The sequence below is a fragment of the Pseudopipra pipra genome, chromosome 6, assembly GCF_036250125.1.
Source record: "Pseudopipra pipra isolate bDixPip1 chromosome 6, bDixPip1.hap1, whole genome shotgun sequence".
Taxonomy (NCBI): domain Eukaryota; kingdom Metazoa; phylum Chordata; class Aves; order Passeriformes; family Pipridae; genus Pseudopipra; species Pseudopipra pipra.
In genome coordinates, this window is record NC_087554.1 from 13243463 (window position 1) to 13267397 (window position 23935).

Below are 23935 nucleotides of genomic sequence, written 5' to 3' on the forward strand. Positions count from 1 at the left end.
GTAGAATTTTTTTTTCAGTAATAGGGAGACAAAATGGAAATTTTCAACTTGTTTTTTGAGTTCAGTAAGTACTGTCTGGAATAAGATTCTTAATAGGTAATTATGAATGATCACACTTTTCGCTTTTCTTATTTTAAAATATAAAAAATTAGTCCAAAAATTCATCTATTGCACATTTAGGAAGTTTTTCTCTAAATATAGGGAGATGTGGATGACGGTGAATCATTTATATATGTCATTTGAGTGATAATGTTGTATGTCTAATTTAAAGACTAATGTGTCAGAAAAGCTGAGATAGTAAGCAGAGGGGGAGTTTTCTGTGGCCCTTCTCAGAAAGGATGTGAAGGGTGTTATTTTTGCTATTGTTGTCAGTTAAGGAATACTAAGTTTCAGTGAAAGAATATCCTAAATTCTACAGTTGTACTTGCAACAATTAATAGGAACAGAAGCCAACAAGGAGAGTTTCTTTAACATTTGTATTTATTTTTTTTTTACAGCTCTATAATCTTTTTTTCTCCTCAGAGTGAATTCTGGCTTTTGGGACCAGAGGAAATATGAATGATTTTTTTGTTGTTGGGGTTTTTTTTCCTTCACTAAGCTTCTTTTCTAGTTTTTTTTATGTGAATTTATAATATAGAAGTTTATTTCTATTTACTAAGCAGAGGTTTAATCAATTATCATAGTGCACTTTAGAAATGAAAGATACATTACTCTGCGTCAAATGAGTTTATCCTGATCCGCACGCAAACGATGCACAACATTATAAATCATGGTCTCAAACTTCTAAAGTTGTTGGTTTTGTTTATTAGGAAACCTTGCTTCAGATCCAAAAAGGCAATAAGAAAGCATGAAGAAAGTGGGCCTCAATTGATCATGAAATGCAATTACGCAATATTCAAAGCTGAGTGAAATAAAGACGTTAAATAGCAGCAGCCCGTAAAGTTTAAAATTAAAAGTAGTTTCATCAAATACCGTGAAAAGGGAGATAGGATCAATGAAACTGATCTCTTGTATCTTGTTTGCTGTCAATTTACATGAAATGATACTTGAGGTCTGCTCTTTTTCATATGTACGTAAATACATTTTGTTTATTTATGGAATATTACTGGAGTGGTCTGGCAGGAGATTTCTTGAGTTCGGTGTATAAATGGAAGTAAAAGAATGAAAAAGCCTTCCATCTGGTCATCCTTAGCCTAGCTAATGTAATTGCAGATTTTGTTCTAAGAGTAAAGTTTAATATAACAACACAGAACTTTACTATTGTGTTGCTGAGTTGCAATGAATCAGTATCTGAATTAAATGACTGGGAACTATAATAAAACCATCTTTTTTGTCCTATCTGGTATAGTATTATTTAAAACTGTAACTTGTATCCAGAAGGTAGACAGCAATCCACTACTTTGTCAGATTATCTGTAGGATACCAATAGAAACTTGAAAAAAAATTAAATTCATTTTCTGTTGCTTTTCCTGAATCTAATTTCTCCTTTACCTTTTATCTTCAACTCTTTGGAAACCCTTAGTATGGTTGGAGTGAGGATTAAGGTATTTTTATTAGGGTCTGGGCACCTTTATATAAGAAAAAAAAAATTAGACACCTCCATCTCAAGGCTCTGGGGAATTTGTGCTCCCTCACAAAGATGAGCTCAGAACAGCTCAGTACAGCTTCTGCATTGGGTACCACGTTTTACTAGCTGGAGGGTGCAAGGGCACAAAATGCAGGCTCAATGCCCTTGTGTCAGGGAGTACTTATCAAGGAGTTTTTCAGCCTTACTGGTTCACATCATATTTGTTGTAGTGCAAAAATGTGGTTTGGAAGTTAGATATGCAAATTGTGCAGAGCAATGAGAAATAAGGGGTAAGGTACAGATCTGGTGAGGAAGTAGAATCCAGCTGAGATTTAAGGGATTACGATATGGCAGAAACAGATACTGCTGGCAGTATTGTTCACTTGTCTTGGTTTGGCTGTGTAAGTTTGCGTGAAGGGCTTTGGAGAGATGCTGCAAGGTAAAACTATGTTAAGCACTTCATAGGCAAAGTGTCTAGATAAACCTGACAATCCCATAAACAACAAGCAGACGTACTCATAACTTTGTTCCTTCTCCATGTTAAACGTACATCTGAATGTACAAAAACTTTTTCCCTAAAAAGTGTAGTCTAAACTTCTATTTACTACTGATTTTTCAGAAATAATTTTATAGCAGGGAATGTGATGTAAAGGTGATTAGAAAACCAGAACCTGTATTTGGAATGAAAAGCTAAACATGTCGCTGTGTTACTACAAGCCAATTGTTCAATTTTTTTTGCCTTTTGTCAGTCAATTGTAACCTAGTAATGGATACAGCTGTATGGTGTTGCTGGTGGTTATTCTAAGATTTTTTTTTGCTTTACCTCATTCTTTCCTCTCTTTCTCTGCCTTCTAGCATGCATTTAATCCAGGTGGACTCTGTTCAGCGTTGGATGGAAGATCTGAAGTTGATGACAGACTGCGAATGTATGTGCATTCTCCAGTCCAAGCCCATCAGCATTGAGAAGGATGAACAAAATGAACTTATGCTTTCCTCACAGTATAGCACTTGTGATAACTTGCAGCTTCTATTAAAGAGAGCTTGGATCATAAGCACAGAATTGACAAGGATTGCTCAGAAGCTGGAGAAGAATAGGTGGCAGAGAGTCCACAGCATGACAGTAAGAGTCAACTGCCATGTGCGTTCAATGATAAATGAGTACAATACTTTCACCAGGAATCCTTCAGAAGAAATGCACCAGGTCTGATGCTTTACTTGATATCATGTTTCTCTTATTTATTATTATTATTATTATTATTATTGTTATTAATATTATTATTACTTGCTTTAAACAATCTGTAAGAAATCCTTATATACTGATACTGGTCCCTGGTTTAAGACTTTCTAATGTCTTTTTGGTGACGGCCATTTTATTGAATTATTCTGGATCCTATTTTACAGGCTTGATTCTGAATGTTATTAATGACTAATGGTGTTGAAAAATGTTTTGCTTTTGAACACTACAGGACTAAAGTATGTCGGTACCCCATCTGTGAGTTCCTTTGCATTTCCAACATGGAAAGTGCTACTTTTTTGTAAACTTCAGTTTTATCTCTACCTGTTTTATTCAGAAAAATAGATAAAGAAGGTTCATGTGAAATATTATGCTTCTGGAGATTTTTCAATTAAGAAACAAGTATTATTTATTTTTGTAAAGAAATTATGTATATGGGTATTGCTTTAAAACCACTTTCTCTTTCTCTCTCTGCAGTTTGAAAAACTTTTAATAGACAAGTGTTCAGAATTTACAGCATTCACAGAAAGGTAACTTAAATTTTGTAATTGGAATATTAATTTTGCTGGTTTATTATGCTGTGGAATTTCTAATGAGAAGCACAAATCCACTAACACCCTCAGTTGTTTGAAATAGGCCCCTGTAGCTCTGCAAGACTTTCTACATACTAGTTTGTGCTGGGTGAAGTGAGTTGCTTTTATCTAAACTGCATCTTTATGAAAGATGGGATCTGCTGCTGCACAAAAAGCCTGGCATAGATGCGAAGCTTCATGCAAGTGGATTTTTCAGGACTTATTGACACAACCAAGGGAGAAAGTCTGGCTCTAAGGATGTCAGCAACAAAGTGCCCTTCCAGTTCTGTGGAGCCAAGATTTCAGTTGGTGTGAAAATTTAATATACACATATCCATGTATGTATATCAAACCAAAATAAATACAGAACCCTTTAAATTGTAGTTGTAGGTTTACTCCCTGCGCTCTGGAATGCTGAGAGTAGAAGATAAGAATCTCTATAATTCTTCTCATGGTATCTCCGCTTCTGAAGTTACCCAATCCCTTCAGCACAGTTCAATCACTCTTTTTGGATTTACTTTTAACACTATGCAAGTCATTTTGCTTTGGGGGAAGACACCATCTAAATATCAGGAAATAACATTTTTTTGAGCACTATTTCTTTTTGCCAAACCCACACAGCTCAGACTTTATATTCTACTATGAGACACACTGATTTAATGAGAGCTCTGATCTCAAAGTGTCTACCCTGAATCAGCCATTCCCCTCCTTGTCTTTTTAACAAAAATTTGATATAGGTGGGTGACAGACAGGTAAAGCTGAAAAGGTTTACCTGTGTAGGTAAAGAGACTGATCAGCCAAACTGTATCTTCCATTACAGTGGCCTGTCTTGGCAGAATATGTTTTAGCAATTCAAATGAATGTATTTCTGTGAGGAAATATTAGTTATTTCATTTGAATTGTATAAAGTTTTCCATCTTTATCTCATTTCTTCAATTATAACCAAACATCACTGGTTACAGGATAGTTATACTAATTCTGTAAAGTTGCTTTATGTAATCTTTCTGCATAGATGGACAAATTTTACTTTTGAGTATGCTTTTTAACTCATCTGGACACACATTCGTTTCTGCATCCTTATTCTGCTATCATTAAACTATGGCAAAAAAGGTAAAGAAATGAAAATTATGGAAAGCCCTTCGATTACGAAAGTTGGATGGATGTGCAGAGCTGCAGTTGAAATACAAACATCTGAGAGCAACTAGAACTGTCATCACAAGTGGAAAAGAGCAGTTACACTATATGAACACACAGCATCTGCAGCAAAATTTGGCCTGCAGTCTGTGAAGTTGTTATACCAAAATTATTCAGTAATGTCGGCTATTGTTTTTTCATGGTATACTTACTATGTGCAGATAAAGCTTTGATTAAAGTCTGGAATGATGCTAATGACACAAAGACATTTTCCTTTCCTGAATTCCCATTATATCCCCATTATTAACACAGGCCTCACCTCTGACAATGAGGTCTGTTTCATCTTTTTTTCCTTCACCCCTTTCCTTTCTCTTTCTTTTCAGGTGCATACAGACTGAAGATGAAGAGATACTGAAGTCTATGAAATCTTGTATTAATGAAACACTCACCACCGTTGCCCAGTATTTTGGCCAGTTGATAGAGCTGGTTTTAACACATGAGGCACAGGTGAGTTTACATTAAAAAAAAAAGTATTCTAAAATGATTGAATCTTGAGGGAGACCATCCACTGGCGACCCAAGGTCAGGTTGGATGGGGCTCTGAGCAAACTGATCCTAGTGAAAGGTGTCCCTGCTCATAGCATGGGGTGGAACTAGATGTTCCCTAAGGCCCCTTGAAACCCAAGCCATTCTGTGATTAAGAGGAGGATTAGAATTACAACTCCCAGTTTTCAACAAACCCATGATCGGTAATTCAAATATGTTGCAATGAGATTTAGGTGATTGTATTCTCAAATTCTCCAATAAACTCAAATCCCAGACAAAATGATCTTGTGACTTACCATGTTGCTTACTTTTCCTCATGTCTCTCCTTTCTTGCAAGCTAACTTCTGGACAATGTCTTGCCAATAAGGTCTTTGGAAACTCCTTCTCTTCCTTTCATACAGACACTGCTTTCCTTTAGAAACCTTGGAAAAAAATTATCTCCTGCTCTCAGTAATTCTCATTAAAAACTGAACTTTTAAAAATATATATATATATAGCAAGTATATTATTGCAGCACACTTTTTAAACAATGCATGTTTTAGACTCCAGGAAGTAGTGATAAAATATAGTGTTGTGTACAGGTTATACATTGTCCAGAGAGGTTGTTGACTCTTCTTTTCTGGAGATATTCAAGAGCTGCCTGAACACAATCCTAAGTAATGTGCTAGGGAACCCTACTTGAGCTGGGAAGTTGGGCTAGATGACTTCCAGTGTCCCTTCCAACCTTACTCATGCTGAGATTCCAATTCTGTGAAATACGCTGAATAATTAGTCTGAGATTGCAAATGTATTCATTTTTTTTTCTGCTAGACCATTCTTGAAATAGTACCAACCTGCAAGCCTAACCAATCTATCATGACTTATACTGTTTTCTTTCTTGAGATCTCGGTAAAAATCCCTTTGCATCCCCTAGTCTTCCTCATTTATGCCCAATTAATTTGTCCCTATTTTAGAGGAGATGTTAGGCTGAAATTTTTTTGTTGTCCCTGCAGAAAAAGAGGACAGGAGAGGATTAGTGAACATGAAATAATTAATTAGTATTTACTAGAGTGCTAAAACTGTGTGGTATTGGTTAAATTTTAACATACCTTGATGCGTTAAGACGTCAAAACAAGTGATTCTTTTAGAAATATCCCTTCTAGTTTTAGAAGATGATTACTAGTAGGTGACAATCTCCAAAACACATTTGCAGAATTGCAGTCCAATTAACAAGCTACTCGCTAATGTGCTTTGGTTAAGAATTATGAGAACCATATGAAATGTCACATATGAGTTGAGGTGTGTAAATAACTTTGCATATTGCAAATTCAGTGAGTAGGTGGTTGTTGTTTCAGTGCTTAGGCTTTTTAATCTGAAGAACAGTTATTCACTGCTGATATTCCTGTCTTTGGGCATCTCAGCATCTGCATGAAATCCCAGTCCCTTTTTCTTCTAAGGGAGTGGAATTATTACTCCACATCATCTCATTTGTATTTGTGGGGCTGAAGGACTTGGATTAGAACTCGTTAATAAAAATAATTTTAAGAACAGTTTTCTGAACCATTCAGCCAGCCTATGTGCCCACTTCTACCATAAAAACACATTGTCTGTGGGTAGTTTGTTGCTCTGAATCAGACTAAGTGACTGTGTGAGAGGTCAGAACTTTCAGCTTACATTGTGTAAAGAGCTTTCTTTTCTAATCAGTGTATCAGGATTTTATTCAGCATAGGTTCATATCCAAGTGTGAACTGTTAAACTATATTTTTTGTGGAACATTTTTCTAATGCTAAAGGTGAAAGAACAGAGCCTCTTAAAGGGAAGGTAATTGAATTTTGTATAAATAACAGTATAAAATGTGGTATGCTTCCTTGCTCTTCTTTTAAAGTTGGATAAAAATGCTTACCTTCTTCCTCCCAGCAAATATAATTAGTTCTTCCTCTAATGATTCTATTTTGTTTCAGAAAGAGTAAAATGAAATAAACTTTTCTATGGAGCTTCAGTGACACAAATGCAAAAGCAATATAATTATTTATGAAGATAAAAATATCTAATCCATTTCATGCATTGGAGAAAACCCCCTATATTTCTTTATGAGAACTCCCCATATTGATCAATGACATTTTCTGTGTAGTCTGAGAATAGTGATGAACCCAGAGGCTTAAAGAGTAGTGTAAGAAAAGGTATAGCAATATTCCTCATAAATAAGGTGGCAACCTTGTGAACAACTTTTACACTAAGCTAAATTACTTGTCTTCTGAAAATTCTGGTTCAATTTCAGGCAAAACCCAATAATAATTTACTAAATATCTGAAGAGTTCTTTGCTGAATTCTCAGACATGAGCCCATTTTCTTGCCCTGTAAATATTTATTTTTAAAATATCACTATTCTTGGTTACACCTATTCAAATGCAGTGATAAATGAGTTAGTGCTACCAGTTTGACTTGTCCAACTTTTCTTTCCTTTCTCTGGGTGAGAAGAAAGATGATTAAAGAACTAGGCTGTATACTCCATCTTTTCTTTAAATATAGAATAATAAAATAGAATCATAGAATCTTCAAGTTTCGAAAAGACCTCCAAGACCAGTGATCTAACACAAATGCCTTTAATTGGAAGTAAGTTATGTTTATTATGTTATGTCACACAGAACCTGCTGAGACAAATAGAGCTGTCAGACAGTGTGCACGTCACCGAGTCGGCGATCAGCAGTTTGTTCAGCCTTACCCAGGAAGGTGCCCATCTGTGCCGTATCATAGCTAAGGTAAGGGCATATATGGAGTGATCCAAAGAGAACTGGTAGTACAAGCAAGTTATTTTGCTTAACACAGTAGTGGTTGCAAGTTTTGAAATGTACAGTGCAAGATGAAATTATGTATTTCAGGAGACTAATAGTCTAGGTTAAAGAACAACAAAGTTTATCTGAGAAAGTATTTTTTTTTCTTCTTTTGCTGCTTTTGCAAGCCTTGCTTTGCAGAGTTTACCACCACAACCATCTTATAAGAAATGTTTTTTTTAAAAGGGCCACAGCCCCTCAATCTTTAATTTAATAAAGCCCAATAACTGTGCAAACATCTTCAGCAGGATGGCAAGCTCCAACAGGCTTCTGAGCATTGCTTCAGTTACAGTTGTCTCTGTATCACCTGAGGTATTCATCATTTGGGAACTTTTTTAATGTCCCTCCGGATAGTACTTTTTAAGTACCAGCCACGTAAGTAGAGAGAAACTTTACAATTGGCCATGCACATGGCTGACTATGCAGAGAAACAGAAAGACCTCTTCAGCTGTGTGTACAGAGGATGTTAGAGATATTATCAAAGATGTAAATTTAGAAATATTTTGCATGCATTATTATCCTTTAACGAAAGAATATCATTACAACTGCTTCTGTCAGTGTGTGTGTTCTTTTTTACTGAATACTTGGTGCTAACTTTTGGTACAAATGAATCATTCTGCCAAAATCAATGATACTGGAAATCTCTGAAGAGTTTGCACCTTTGAGGACACTTGGATCTTGGAAAGCGAGAAAGGTAGGGACATTGTGTGATGCCGAGGATAGGATAATCACAACAACAGGGTGTGTAGAAAAAAGAAAACCTCCCTCCTTAAGCTTCTGCTTATGTAGTGGTGTGCTAATTCCTTGTCCTACTCAGAGATGAGGTTGAACAGCAACATTTGATTAATTTGACTTCTGATGTGCCTTTAGGTGGATATTTACATTATAAAAGGTACTACTCTGTTCTGAAGGCTGAGGATGAGGTAGGCTCAGAAACGTTTAGTGGATTCTGGCAACAGCCTGAGAGGTTTAATTTTTTCTAAATTGGTATTTGAGCTCCACTCAGTGGTACCCAAAAACAATGTTAAAATGTTGAGTACTGAGGAACTGCAGAACTAGCAAACTAATGAAAATTGATGTAGTGCTTTTTACAATTTTGTGACTTCCATAACAGTTTAATTTAGCAGAAGTGAAGTCTCACCTTCCATAAATTACTCAACTAATATATTGCTGAAACCTGGATGTGTCACAGGTTTATAGCTGAGGAAATGCATCCCCTTACGCAAAGAATCCTGAGTGGTGTTTACTGTAATTTGTTGCCAAATTACAGCTGTGATTGAATCACCTGTCCTGTGTGTCTGTCTCCCCTGAGCACTGCAAAATGCATTTGTCCTGACTCACCCTCATCCTTCGCCCCCTGTATTTTCAAATTCAGCCACTTGAATAGTTAGCTGGAACAGTAAAAATGCAAGGTGATTTGAAAAAAAATAAACTAAAAAAAAAAATCTGAAATTGCATTCACTCATTATGAGGGTGAGGAAGGATTAAAGTCATGCAAAGATCTCAAAACCTTCCACAGATACTGTAGTTCCCTTGAGAACTGTCATATTATCCTTGGTAAAAACTAGCCAGAGAAGTGGAATATTTGTTCACCGTGAAAGCAAAACTCAACAAATTTGTTCATGTAACCTTGAAGTCTTACTCTCCATGACAAAGTGTGATCTTGTGGCACACTGTTGTAAGGTTTTTTTCTTGCCCTAAGCTATAAATTACAACCCTCAAGTACACCAAAATCTCTAACATGCAAAAAAAGACCCACGATAGTATTGTAATGCTCCGATATTACAGGAACTGATTTCTCTCTTTACATTTTGGTAAGGGTTTCAGTCTTCTCCCTCCTTCTCCCTCATACCCTGCCAGTATTTTACAGAAATTAAAAAAGGCTTTGAAATGCTCCCCTGAGTGTTGAAGCGTCACCTATAATTTTATTTCACCTGGAGGTATTTTTTGACGCTTTTTTTCAGCATGTAACTTTGTAATCTGCCATGAAAGAATCATGTTGCTGACTCACCCTGGCAGCCAGCTAGTAGTTCTCACTAGCTGTCAGAGGTATAAAACCTGAGGTCTCTAACATAAATAAGTAGTAACAAGGACGTAACGAGAAAATTAGCATTACTTGGAGCAAACAGATTATACATAGATTTGGCTTTTTAACAACCAGAAAGGAGAATTAGTAAAAAATCTGTTCCAGAGTTGTAATAAATAAATGCTGGGATATATAGTTATAAAGAAAAAAGTCTTTTTTGAAAATCCATTTTACCAATGATAGGGTCCAATACCAACTACTATAATGAACTGGATGGTGCAATAATAGTCTTGTAAAAGAGAAAGAAGCACAAATGAAGATAGTCATACCTGCCTATCACCCCTTTTAGAGAATGCTTGACTGATTTCCTTGTGGCTGCACAGCAGCTCACTTGCTTTGAGAAGCTTCTAATGCATCTTCCCTTACCTTTGTACTCCAGTTCCTTTTCTAGCAAGTATTTACTATGAAGGTCTCTTTGGAGATCATCGATCAAGATAATTACAACTGTTTTCAAAGGTTTGATGAGAATTTATTGCATTTTGAGTCATTTCAGGCTGAAACTGCAAAATATTCCCTTAGAATTAAGTGCCTTTTCCTTCCTCTCTTTATTCACTCAATTCACTATGCAAAGTGGGGCTTTTCATACACATGACCTCTTTCACATACTGTTGGTGATTGTGTTCTGGGTGATTTTATCTACTGCTAGCCCTTCTGAAAAGCATCCCAAGGATATCCCCAAAAACTGAATTCCTATTAATCCCATATATGAAAGGAGTAGGTCATCAGGTAGTAAAGCAAGTGCCTCTCTCTTCCTCTCTGCTTCAGAGTCTGTGAAGCCTGTCCCAAATGAAACTTGAGTTACAGCAAGAACAGCATTTTGTGTGTTGTTTGGTCAAAAACTGGAAATACCAAAAAGTCTGCAAAGGATAAATAAAAGCATACTTTATATATATTGGGAACTTTTGGAAAAGTGCAGGTTGATCCCCAAAGCAAGCAAAACTCAGTACTGTTATGTGTCTTTGTCTGAATGGTACTGTTTACTCATTTGGCCAATCTATGTATATCCCTGTCAGATGGAATAGTTTGACATCACTGCAAAAGATACAGGGGATGAAGCTTAAAAAAGCTGAATAAATTCTGAGAAATGCTCTCATCCCGGTGAGGGGATTGATTTTGACAAGCCACAGAATCAGGCTCAATATTTTCTACCTATCCTATATTTCATTTACAGATCTCTAGGTTCATTACTCATGATCAATATTTTACAGCTTGGTAATGGCACACAAGGCACAAAATAAACAGTTTAGGTTTCCTCCAGATGAATGCAGTGATAAATCACTTCCTGTCCATCAAAGGGAAAAGTAGGGCACCCATTTGTCACACAGAAGGCTTGAAGCAAATGTGCCAACATTGCTTGAGCTTTACTAGTATTGTCCATAAACTTCTACTTATTATGACTGCAGCAAAGATTAAGATCATCTCTGAATTCGTAGAACTGCAGGAAATTTCAAATCAATAATGAAATAAAAAAAAAAAACAAACTCTAACAAAATCATTACCTTTGGCTTGGGGATGATACCGTAACAGCTTTTTTCCCCTATATTTTTTACAGATAATTTAGTTACTGCTTGGGTGAAATACCAGTATCCTTTTGTGGAAGGAAAAATATAACTGAACCTTTTTTTTTAGTGTACTGCCTCTTTTTTAATTTAAAGACTCAGAAATATCTTTCTGCAATAGGCTATATATAACAGTGTCAGATATAAAATAACTCATACAGATACATGAGCACTTCTTACAATTCCAGAAATAAGTTTTACTTTTAGCAAACTTCAGTAAGCTTAGTGTTTTCACTGATGTCAAAGAAATTCCATATACATATGTAAAGGCATGATATAAAACTTCCATCTGAAAAATATATTGTAGTATTAATTTTCTCTAATTCTATATAAATTGGTATAAATTTTTTTTAGACTGAATAGAGGGCTTTGCTTGCTCTATTATTCTTTATTGTATTCAAGCAGGACTAGTACAAAAGTATAGAATTCTGAAAATGAGCAGAGTTTGAATTGTAGCCTGGAGATTTTAAGTCAGTACAACTTGTTGAGCTTTCAAATAACAAATGGTTGAGGAACAAAAAAATATTATTTCTATTAAAAAAAAATTAAACAAAGGCTACAGAAACAGACTTAAGAAGAAGGGTGTGTTTTATAGTTGATCTATGATTTCAACTATTTTTTAATTTACTGCTGTGATCTGAATACTTTAGTCTGAGATCTTTGTCTGTAATCAGTATTTGAAATGCTTTTCTCTCCATTATGTGTCTGGTCTTGCATAATATAAGACACCTGTAATCTACCTGAAAGCAGAACTTTTTGAAGTGAAAAATAATTAAAAAAATCCCCACCACATGAAGTGCATATGTTGTTGGTACTTATTTATATCTTTCCATTTGTTATATGAACTTTACTAACACAAGCTCTACTGGAAATGTTTAAGGATAACTAATATATACCCAAGTCTCTGTCATTATTGTTGCATTTAAAGAAAAATGCTTAGTAATGCAAATTTTATCCATTAGAGGATGAAGACAGGAGTTGTATCTGTATAGAACTTGACACATATTTCTACCTTATTTTTTGTAGCTCTTCAACCACATGACCTTCTCGTTCAAATTTTTAGCATTAAGTAAATATTGCATGGAGTTCAGAAATATAGAGGAATGGGAAATATATGCTAACAAAAATCTGCTTTATACTAATACATTATGGCTGAACTATCACTTAAATGTCACTCTAATTGCCACCTATTGATAATTTTTTGTAATTTTCACATGAATGTCAAGTTTAATTTAAATGGAGCTTGTAATTGGTAAAAGTCAATCACTTAAGCATACCTCCTACTGAGATTATATTACTTTTTCATCACTTAGTGTACAAGCATTAATCAACTTGAGTTCTCTGTGTGAGCTTAACATCACTTTGGTGTTGTTATAGTAATTTGGATAAATTACTAAAGGAATCTGCCCCCCAGCCTATTCTTGGTTAAATACTAGGGAAACATCCAGTGCTGCTTTCCTGATTTTTGTTTTTCCCCTGCAGGAAGGAGGTGTAGTCACTCTCTTTAAGATCTGTCGCCAGGATTGCTTCAGATGTCTTTATCCCCAGACACTGAGAACCTTGGCATCAATTTGCTGCGTAGAGGAAGGGATGCACCAGCTGGAAAAGGTAGGCACTTCAGTATTCTTTACTGACTGCATCATAAAACAGAGAAGTGCTGTCTTTAATCTCTTCTAGGAATTGACAATATGGTGGTGTTTGATACTGATGATGCTCCGCACTATGCTCACCTCTTCTGTGCTGAAAACATCTTTGGCCTTTACAAAATTAGCTGCAGCAGTAGCATTATTCTATTATCCTTTCACAAATAAGGTTTCTAAGTGGGGATAATTTTTGTAAAACAGATAAACATGTTGGTGACTATGTCAAAAAAGCTAGAGAAATTACAATTTCTGGACTCTCTGGAGTGTTTTTTTAGAAACTCCATTGTTTCACATAATCCTTAAAGGAGAGAAAGCTTTATACCTCTTTAAATCCTTTGGTGATGCTCTGGTAGGGCAGCTGCTTGTGGTGCTGAAGCAACTTGTGAGAGTTATAATTACACACAAAGAAGTGGGACAGATATAATTGTTAGCCAAGCAAAAAATGTGTCTGCTAATCAGCAGCAGGTCTCACGAAAGCCAGTTTTAACTGGGATGACCAACATCAAAACATTATCCAGATAAAATTATATCAACAGTTTAGGCTCCATTCCTTTCTCACTACATACTGCTATGTTTTGGAAAATGAACACTTCTGGTCACTAAATCATGATCTCATCCTTTGTATTTCATAAAACAGTCATCTTCCACAGCTGAATAATGGTCTCTTCAAGTTAATGATAAATGATTTCAGTGCCACTTTACATTGACGTATCTTGTAATTTACTGCCCCAAATTCAGGCAAACTGTGACAGAACATCTGAAGCAAAAAGCAAGTCTCTGAGCTTACAGTAAATGAAGATGACTTAAATTTTTCTTGACATAATGCTGTTTCAGACTGACACCAGAATCAGTCTAAAAGGATCTTTCATTATGTCCACTATAATAGAGGAATTAATAGAGTTAGAAATAAAAAAGATTGATTTATCTCACCTGGTCCAATTCCTGGCAGCATCAACACGAGTTTAATGTGGCCCATATCAAAGCTGATGAAACAGGAATACTAGAAAAAGTGATAACTTTCAAGATCTCTCTTTAATCTACTTTACTGTTGGTCACAAGTTAAATTTATCAGGGTAAGCTTTACCACAATCAGGATTGGAGCAGGGTTTAAAGGATTTTTAACTGAAATCCCCACCTTCAATTCTTAAATCACCTCTTGGCAAAACTTAAGTCTGCAACATGAGGGCCTGGACATTAATCCTGTTCACCTGACTGAACAGACAGGTTTATGAAAGGAGATTTGGTTATCACACTGTCAACTTCTTTGCCCAAAACTGTGTTACTGAAGATCTGTATGTTATGTGGGTCCAGTACACAGTACAGTATGTTATGTGGCCTGGGTTTCTGTTGGGTGAGAATGTGTGACTTCATATGTCAAAAGAAACAAAGACATTTTCTCTGCGAGGAGGTTAATGTGCCTCCAAGTGCTCATGGATATTAAACAACACAGGCCATGTCAACCATATGTCATCTGTAAATAATCTATCAGAATGTGACAGCCCAGGTTTGCCAATTCAGATTGCTGAGAAATGATAGTAAGCAAGAAGGTTTCACTACTCTTTGTATTCTCTTTTCATCCTTTTTGTACATTTATTTAGATGCAACAAGGTATTCTGACACAGGGAATCAATGGAAAGTGCATGTTTCGGATGACCAGTATTTTGATGGGAACAATACCCCAGTTTTTTATTTTGTCTTACTTAAAAAAGAGAGGTTTATTTCTTCCAAAATTTGAAGTACTCTTTCAAAGAAAAAAAAAAGAGGGTTAACAGTATTAGTACTATCAGTTAACAATATTATCATTACAAAAGTTAGCATAGGACGTTTTATTTGTCAGAAAGAGTGGTTTCTATTATCCAACTGAGTACTGGGTGCTAGTGAAGCATTTAATTTGCTCTAATGTGAATATCATTATGCCACCTAGTGCATTAAAAGATCAGTGCAATTTGAATTTGATTTTTTAATGACAGACACTCCATAAAAAAAAAAAAAAAAGGCTTGGACTCCAAAAGATTCAGATGAGGCAAATCAAGATAAAAAAACCCACCAAAACCACACAAGCCCTCCCTCTTCTATTTTTCAATTAGAATTTACAGCCGTTAAAGTGCTTAGAAGACCACTTAAAAGAAAGCATCAAGAGCTATAATTTCTAATGAAACATTTATCTGAGAGGTGAACTAAAATGGGGTAGTATACTTTCTGCAGTAATTGCAGTGCTTAATTACTAAAGACATCGGGAATATTGTTTATTTATCCAGTGCTCTTTGATCTTGCCAACTCAGTGGCAAGAACATGTATTAATGTAGGTGTTATTTAGAAAATGAGCAAGGAAGTCCGCAGTTCACAGGAAGCAATCTAAGTAGAGAATATCTTAACTTTTTAACATCTATCTTTAGATACACCTGAGTATTTAGCTTTCTTTATATTTATATTTCTTTATACTTGGTGCAAATTTAATGTGAATCGGTTTGCTGGGTTTGCACCATTTGTCTTGAATTGTTTTTTGGATTATAATATGGAAATATTGTCCTCATATACTAATAAAGGAAAGTAACACAATGTAGAAAATTGCCTATTATAAACAAAAATATTTCTTTCCATTTAAAAAAAAAAGACAAACTTGCTCTTCCCATTCACATATATTTAAATATATCACACTTGAAAAAGCCAAAGCCATTATTACTTTTTTTATCATCTTGATAAACAAGCTGATCTTTGCTATAATTGCAGTGAAAAGGTAGTTGTTGCAATGATTTTTTTTTTTCCTCACTTAGGTGAGTCTAATTGGCTGTGTGTACAATAAAGCAGAATCAGTAGGTTAAAATGCTAGTTTAGAATAGTTGTTATTTCACTTGCAAGTACTTTACTGAATTTTGAAAAAGTACTGTTACTTTGTTGTATGCTGAACTATAGAGCTCCAGGAACTCAATAGTAACAAATTAGTCAGGTAATTAAAGTAGAAAAATAGTGAAGAAATAGCTCATTTCGTGACTGGGAACTGTGTAAATAAATGTTCTATGTAAGCTGTTCTTGATAAGTGGTAATTTTGGAGCTTCAAGCTGCTTGCAGATGTCTGGTTGTTTGGTACACTTTAATTTTGTAATCTCCTGTGATAGCAGCAGGATTGAGATCATCGTTTGGTCTCCGCTGTCTGACCAGTCCCACTTCAGAGAGGAGTAGAGAGATCCTGGAAAAGCAATCAGAACACATTATTCCTATAGCTTCCCATCCCTGTACCCAAGAGAACTTTGTCATCTGTGTCTTGTGGCTTTTGAGCATGCAAAGTTTTCAGGGGAAAGCTCACTCCATCAGAAAAGATGGGTATTCTTGATTTAGGTGTTCCAGAGTTTAAGCAGAGACAATGTGTAATACAGGTAGTTGGTAATATAGAAAATACATAAAATCTCCTTTCAGAAGAACTGAAAGGAGTCTGTGGGAGGTGAGCACAACTGAAACTGAGGGACAGTATTAGTGCTGCACATGCAGGTACACATGTTGGTGTATCCTGCCCTGAGATTAAGGACAGAAATACAATGATATATTGGGAGATTGATTCTGAAGACAGATATTTGTTGAGGATTCTGGAGGGTAGAATATCGGAACCTTTATGAGTGTGCTTTGAAAACTTAATTCACCTCAAGGGTTACCATATAGGAAGGACTGTTGGAGTCATAGAGTTGGGATAGATTATCCTATTTTGTGAAACTTAGGGTTCAAAAAACTAATATTGTGATCTTGATAACATACATCCAGCAAATTGTGTTAGGAATAACTGTACCTTAAATACTGTTTTCGTTATCAAGACAGACATAAAATCTAACAGATACTGTTTTCAACATGAAGCAACCTTGCCTGGAAATGGGGTTTCTGTCTGACTACAATCATACATCTTTAGCACATTTTTTTGCCTAAAGCAATTCTTCAGCCTTTTTCCTTCCTGCATTTGCTGACATGCAGCCTCATTAAAGTCTAAAGTCTGTGGCAGTTTCTCTGCCTCAGGTCTCTCCGTACAAAGGCTGTTGGTGGTGGTGCTAAAAGGCATGGATTTCTATTTTTTGCCCTACCTGAAGATCAGTTGTGTGATTTTTTTCCCTGAGGCTTCTGCTACAATGAACTTCCAGCTTCAATAAAAGAACTGCAGAGCTAGTTCAGAAATAAATAGCAAACAGACAGTGTAATGTACTGCAGTTTTTACTGTGCATGTGAAACGTTATTACATTAAAAATATTCAGCTCAGCTGAGACCTAGATCAAGGCTCAACTGCTACAAAAATGTAATGATTATACAAATAGTCATTCAAGCAGCTGCCTAAATATTAACAGTGTGCAGTGTGTGTTTACTTACACTACTTAAACTACTCCAGAAAGTAAGACACCTGGAATCAACTCATTAAGAGGAGATAATCCAGAGACACCTGTGACAACAGTTACTTTCACTAGTAAACTCCTCTTTTTAACAAATGACACAGCTTTCATCAATGTGCTTTAAGCAAAATTGCCTTGGAATAGATTATAAGTTGCTTTGAATGCTTAATTTAAAGCACATTATATCAGATTACCTCCAGGAAAAGAATCTAAAGAAGGGTGAAGCAAGTACAAAGTGTACAAATTTCGTGGCTGAGAAACTATGAATTTCACAAGGACTTCTTAAACATGAGTAACCTAAAAATTTATTATTCACTGTGAACCCAGCCTGCTTCTCAGAACAACCATGATGTTATACACAATAATAATATCTGCATGATGGGAGTGCAGTCTGTCAATGATACCACTGAAAAAAACAAGCTTTTGTGGGGAATTAAATAAACTGTTTATTATAGAACCTGCAACCACAACTTTTTCCTAGCTTTTGAGCAAACGGGTGTTGATTACTTGATTCAACTCTAACCACTTTGAGCTTTCAGTTTCAAACATTACCTTCTATCAAAAACATGGAGTAACTTTGTTTCAGATGAAGTAATCTCAGCTTTTAAAACCACTGAAGTTCACTTAACTGTAGGGTGAGACAGAAGTGATAATTAGGTATTAGGAAGAAATTCTTCACTGTGAGAGTGGTGAGACATTGGAACAGGTTTCCCAGAGAAGTTATGGATGCCCCATTCCTGGAAGTGTTCAAGGCCAGGCTGGATGAGGCTTTGAGCAACGTGGTCAAGTGGAAGATTCCCTGCCTGTGGCAAAGGGGATTGGAACTAGATGATCTTTAAGATCTCTTCCAATTCAAACTATTCTATGATTCTATGAATTATAGAGAGGGCTCTGATTATGAGAGCTTGAGTGGTATGAGGGTACAGTCTCCACTTCAAAGGGTGAACACAAAAGTTAGCTGGTGATCAACAGGTTTCATTGTCACAGTATGTGAATGCTCCACAATCATGAATGTTTTAATTTTCATAGTACCTGGTATATGATGGAAAAAAACTTCGTACTATACAAGAGACTGAAATTTTTCCTGATCTGAGTGAATTGTACAGTTGTCTTCATATTTTGTTATTCCAAATACAAAATATTGGGGGAAGGAAAACATTAATAATAGACTTCTAGAAAAGGTATTTGAGATTGCCAGCAACTAGGAAGGAGAAACCCACAGGCTGCTAGATTTAAAAGCATGTCTATAGGTTGTTTCCTTTTTTCAAGAAGTGCAATAGTGGTGTGTAGCTTTCTGAGAAGCAGTGAAATGTTGATTTTTATTGTGGCAAAGAGTGGTTTGTTCACAAGACTTTCAGCAGTGAGAAAATCTCAGAAAACACAGAGTTCTGTCTCAGCCTGTTAGCCTTTCTCACTCCTCAGAGAAGAGCTTTGTGTTAAAGTTTCTTTTTTTCCTGTATGAAAATTTTTTATGGCCAATTTTGTTAGTTTCAGAACAAGAGATTAGATGGGCTTATAAGATGATAAAAATTGCATAGTTATTTTATTCTAAAAAGAGTTGAATTCAAGAACTCAAATGATTCAGAATTTTTTAAAAGAAAAATATTTTAAAAACTCTAAAGTTTTTCAAAATTTAGTTTTAATTCATGGAGAGACAAATTTCATGTTGTTTTGTTCCCTGGTTAAGACAGGACATGGCTGGGCAATAACAGAAAAACACAGGGCTCTTAGAAGTCGCTAGAAGGTGTTAAGTTGTTAAGGAGCCCTTCTCTTGTCTCTTTTCCATAAAAACAGGCAAAATGCAGTGTTATAACCTTTTCTGAGTTTTTCATGTGTCATGTTGGCAAACACATTCTCAATGATGTTTTATGAAGGGGAATATCATTCTTTCACATTCCCCAAAGTAGTTCTGGTTTGCAGGAAAAACCTGTGAAGCTTCATGGTTGGGAAGAGACCAGAAACTGACTTTCTGCATGCTTAAAACCACAGAGCACTGTGTGCTAAAAGCATGTGAAATGATTTAGGTGGATAGGGACCAAGTGATACATTCCTCTTACAGCCCTTTGCCTGGGGAGTGAGCTTTTCTTCTGGTTTGCATAATGCACTTCTTTCCATTCTAGAACATTGTTTTGGGTCATTTTCCATGGCTGTTTGTAGCCAGGCTTTGAAATTGTGATTGTGAAGTTATGAACAGTAAGCAAGAATGGATAAAAAGACTTCTGAATTTTGAGAGAGAAGGATAACCTTTTAAAGACTAATTCTGGCAACTTTTGCCATGCAGTGCAGAGCACACTCTAACTTGGTGGCATTGATAGCTGGAGCTGGGAGCTCTGTCTCACTGCTGTCACTGGGTAATTGTGTAAGTCACATGAGAATTAAGAGCTACAGTGAGAAAGAACTATAAGTCAACCTTAAGGAATAGTGTGGGGAACAACATTTTCAAAGCTGCTTTTCACATAGCCTTTTTGACAACCAGGCATATCTATTTCAGTAGCTGAGTTTGTAGCACAATTAGATAATGTGAAGTTCTAGGCTTGCAGCTCTTTAATTTACTGGACACTTTTTATCAGTAAGACTGTTTAATTAATTGGCAGTGAAAAATGTGCTGGGTTTGGCAAATTACATTTCTGTCAGAGCCTCTGCAAGATTCATTAAATCATATCTCTGAGTGCAGCAACTGCCCTTCCTCAACTGCTGGCTTTGTATATATTAGGTGGTGTTTCGAGTTTTACCTCCTGACTGCATAGCTCTGTACACATAATTAGTAAATGCAGCCTCTTTCAGCACAGTCCCAGGCAAGAGTAGCAAGACTTCTTAAGTCATTGCAGAATCTGACATCTTAGATGCAACAGGCTGCAGTTCTAAGGCAAAGTGCTTTGGAAGTCAAGGAAGTGACGTATTTCTGAATACTGAAAAACAGTGTGAAAACATGTTTAAAAAAAACCTTGACCACTGCCCTCACCTCTCCCCTCAGAAACCTCACAACAACAATAACAAAAGGAAAAAAAACTCTAAACCCAACAGGGTAGTTAAATTATTCAGTGTCATTTGGTCTGCTGAAAACCTTCTACCAGTTACACATCAGACTAAAATTTGTTTGCTTTATGGTGGTACCTACTTTATCATGGAAAGAGGAATGCAAGGGGTTTTTTTTTTTTTTGTTATGCCTTATTCAGGAGACATGGAATTGAATAAAGACAGACATGTTAGTGCAAGATTATGGTACATTGCCAGTTCTCTATAGGAAAAAAGTATACTCAAAATGCTTTGGCTGAGGTCATGGCCATTATTTCAATTCTGTTAAAATGGCTAACGAAATTACAATTGTGTTGTTGTAACCCTGATGGTCTAAAGAGATATGTATCAGCTGCTCTGCTAAAAGATATTACTTCTCCTTACAAACCTTCCTTCACTTAAATCGTATTATAGATTTTAGAAGAGGGAGAAAGGAGCCAGCAAGCATAGCACTAAAGATAAACATTTTGATAAGAAGGCCTGGTTAAGGAGTTGGTGAATATTTGGCTTTGGAGAAGAAAGATTTCTATTGTCTATCAGTAGATCCTCACTTAGATATCTGGCCTTACCCAGATTCTGCAAACATATACACGTGCACTCAGCCTTAAGCATGTGAATAATTTAATTTAAAAACAAGAGAACTGCCACCTGTTAAAAATGTCAACAGATATGCACATCTGTTGGTCTGTTCATGGCTAAGGTTTCCTATTGCAGTAAAGTTCACAAAGTTGAATATTCGTTTGCTGACTACCGTACATGTAGTGCTGTGGCACAAAGCAAAACTTTCAGAGTCAAATCAAATAAGACCTTTTTAATCAACCTTGTCTACCTTTTCAATAGAGTGAAACAGGCAGTCTATGTACAGATAGATAACACTATCTGTACACTGATAACAAAAGTGCTGTCTCCTAACCCAACAACAAATGCTTTAAGTCTTTTCCCTTTAGTGTGAATCCTTCCATGTCACTCAGATTTAGGCTTTGTGTTGTTTGCCCTGTGCTTAAGTGGCATATTGCTTAAATGTGGATCTGTGATAATGTGTCCACATGCAAAAATTTGAAAACAGCCAAACTGGCCCTGTGTGGTTTGGGTTTTTTGTTTGTTAGTTTGTTTGTTTGTTGTTGTTATGGTTTTTTTCATGTTTCAGCCAGACCTAATCAGGAGAAGGCATTGCAGTGGCATTCAGGTATCATCAATGATGTTCTGGCAGTAAATCTTGCCACTGCTCCGTTGTACTTTTTTTGTGGCTCCAGAACAGTGTTCAGCAGAGTGAGAGCTGATAGGATTATGTGTACTTTGGCACTTAGTTTCCATACAGGATGTAGTCACTGAAGGAGGAGCAACATCTCATCTATCCCTCAGCTCTGTCCTTTTATACACTTCAATTTTTTTAATCGTGATGCTGGAGAGACTCTACAATCTTTTTTCCTTCTTCTGTTTTGAAAAGACAAGTTTCATTGAAATAGATTTTGAAAGTTGAAAAGGAGAGTCCTCAGACTTTGCCGGGTTACTGAGGTGTACACTTGAATGTGCAAGATCAAACTGCAGCAGTGCCTGTAGGTTGCCATTCCTTCCAACTTCATTTTGAAAACTTGAGCTGCTGCCAGGTTACCGTTCTGCACTTGTTTGGCTCCCATATAATTTACACATGGTTTTCACAGTCAGTTATGTTAGTATTTTATGCTACCTATTGATTTTGTATTTCGCTAAGTATTTTATTTAAAGCACTCCGAATAGCTTTAGATTTATGTTTCAAAAGTCAAGATGTTAAGAGAATTTTATAAATGAAAAATAATTTGGAAATCACCAGATGATGATTTTTCTATAATGACTTAAAATATAGCCTAAAGTGATGACAATGATCAGGGCAGTGAATGATCCATGAATGACGTCCGAAGGAACAGAAGCCAACGTATCAAATGACAGGTGGGTTTTCCCTGCCTAATAATAATAATAATAATAATCTATCAAGCAAATTTAATTTTAAGATGAAAGAAGCAGCTTACTCAGCTCCTAAACTGAAGGCAGAGATTAATGAGAATCAATTGAAGCATTTAAAAAGAGTGCAAGGGGAGAGCTATTTTGGACCTCAAATATTCCTCTTGTCCCTCATAGAAGCAGAAAATTGGAAAGAGGTGGCCTTACAGAAGGACCTAACAGATGAGCTAACAGAGTAGCTTTCATACTCCTTTTCTCTTCACTCAGCAGGAAGCTGTTGCATCTCATATCTGCATTTGTATCTATATGTAAACACACGTATTGAATGTGCTTACGTTGCGCTTATTAAATAGCTTAGCTGTAGCCACGATAAAGTGTGAGGAGAAATAGAGGTGAAAATGCTTGTAAAAGGAGATAAACACATTAGATAGCTCCCCTCTACAAAATTTCTGCTAGATAAGTTATACTAGTCTAACCAATCCATCCTACTGCAGACTTAATGACTCAGTATTTTTAATGATTTTTCTGGCTCATTAGAAAAGGTCCAAAGAGTTTACTGCTCAGAGCTTCCCTTTCTTGTCTGGCTGATCCTTGAGTTCACCTAAAACCCCACCAGTTTCTGAGACCTCTGCAGGAAGAAGAGCTACCTGCAGAGATCTGGTTACACAACAGGGATTTAAACACCTTTGGAGCTTGAGAATTCAGTATTAACATTATTTTCCCTTCTAAGGCTTCTGTCAGGTTTATTTTCTTGCTTAAATTAACTATGACTCTTGGAGTTTTCTAGTGCTCTATACAGTTTCTTGTATATCTATTACTGCTTGTGCAACACTGACTTTCAAAAATGTTAGCACACGTTTAATTTTGGAGGACTGAATTCTCAGATACACATGACTAAAAAGAAAAATGACAAAATAGTTTCTTCATTCACCTAACTGAAATGATGGAATTCTTCACTAACATAAAACTACACTTACAGAAGTACTGAATGACAAAATCCCTCAAATGTGAAGAATTATTTCTCCTGGTTCCACGTGATTTGTATTTCTTTTCTTTAGGGCATGCCAGCTGAAAAGAGAGTATTTTCCACTTGCTGGAGGTTTTAGCTCATCCATAAACGACCTGATGTCAGTCATATCTGAGGATAACATGATGGAGGCTGCTAGACAAACTGACTGGCTTATTCTGATCTGGAAATAAATATTGGTCATATATTGGGATGACAGTCAGGACCTGAGAGCACTGTGGAAAATTGGTTTCCATCACAAGAGCATATTGAGTTAACTTCACATCTAGACCACTTCCTTGGGCTTGCTTTTTGGCAGTAGATCAAACTAGCAAAACACATAAACCTCAGCTTATGCTCAACTTAGACCTTGACTTTTTTCCAAAACCACTTTTGTAGTTCTTGTATTCTCATGAGTGTTACTACCCTTCCTCCAGTTCAACACAGGGCTAACAAGCCCCT

At 36.1% G+C, this 23935-nt stretch overlaps 1 protein-coding gene across 2 annotated transcripts in view; it reads left to right on the forward strand.

The window, feature by feature from the left end:
* INSC (INSC spindle orientation adaptor protein) overlaps positions 1 to 23935 on the forward strand; it is a 137656-nt gene that overhangs the window by 72576 nt on the left and 41145 nt on the right. For both annotated transcript variants that reach the window (XM_064657424.1, XM_064657425.1), the window contains exons 3-7: positions 2423 to 2768; positions 3279 to 3331; positions 4891 to 5014; positions 7677 to 7790; positions 12990 to 13115. In XM_064657424.1, coding sequence (XP_064513494.1) covers positions 2423 to 2768; positions 3279 to 3331; positions 4891 to 5014; positions 7677 to 7790; positions 12990 to 13115 — 763 coding nt within the window. The remainder of the gene's footprint in view (positions 1 to 2422; positions 2769 to 3278; positions 3332 to 4890; positions 5015 to 7676; positions 7791 to 12989; positions 13116 to 23935) is intronic.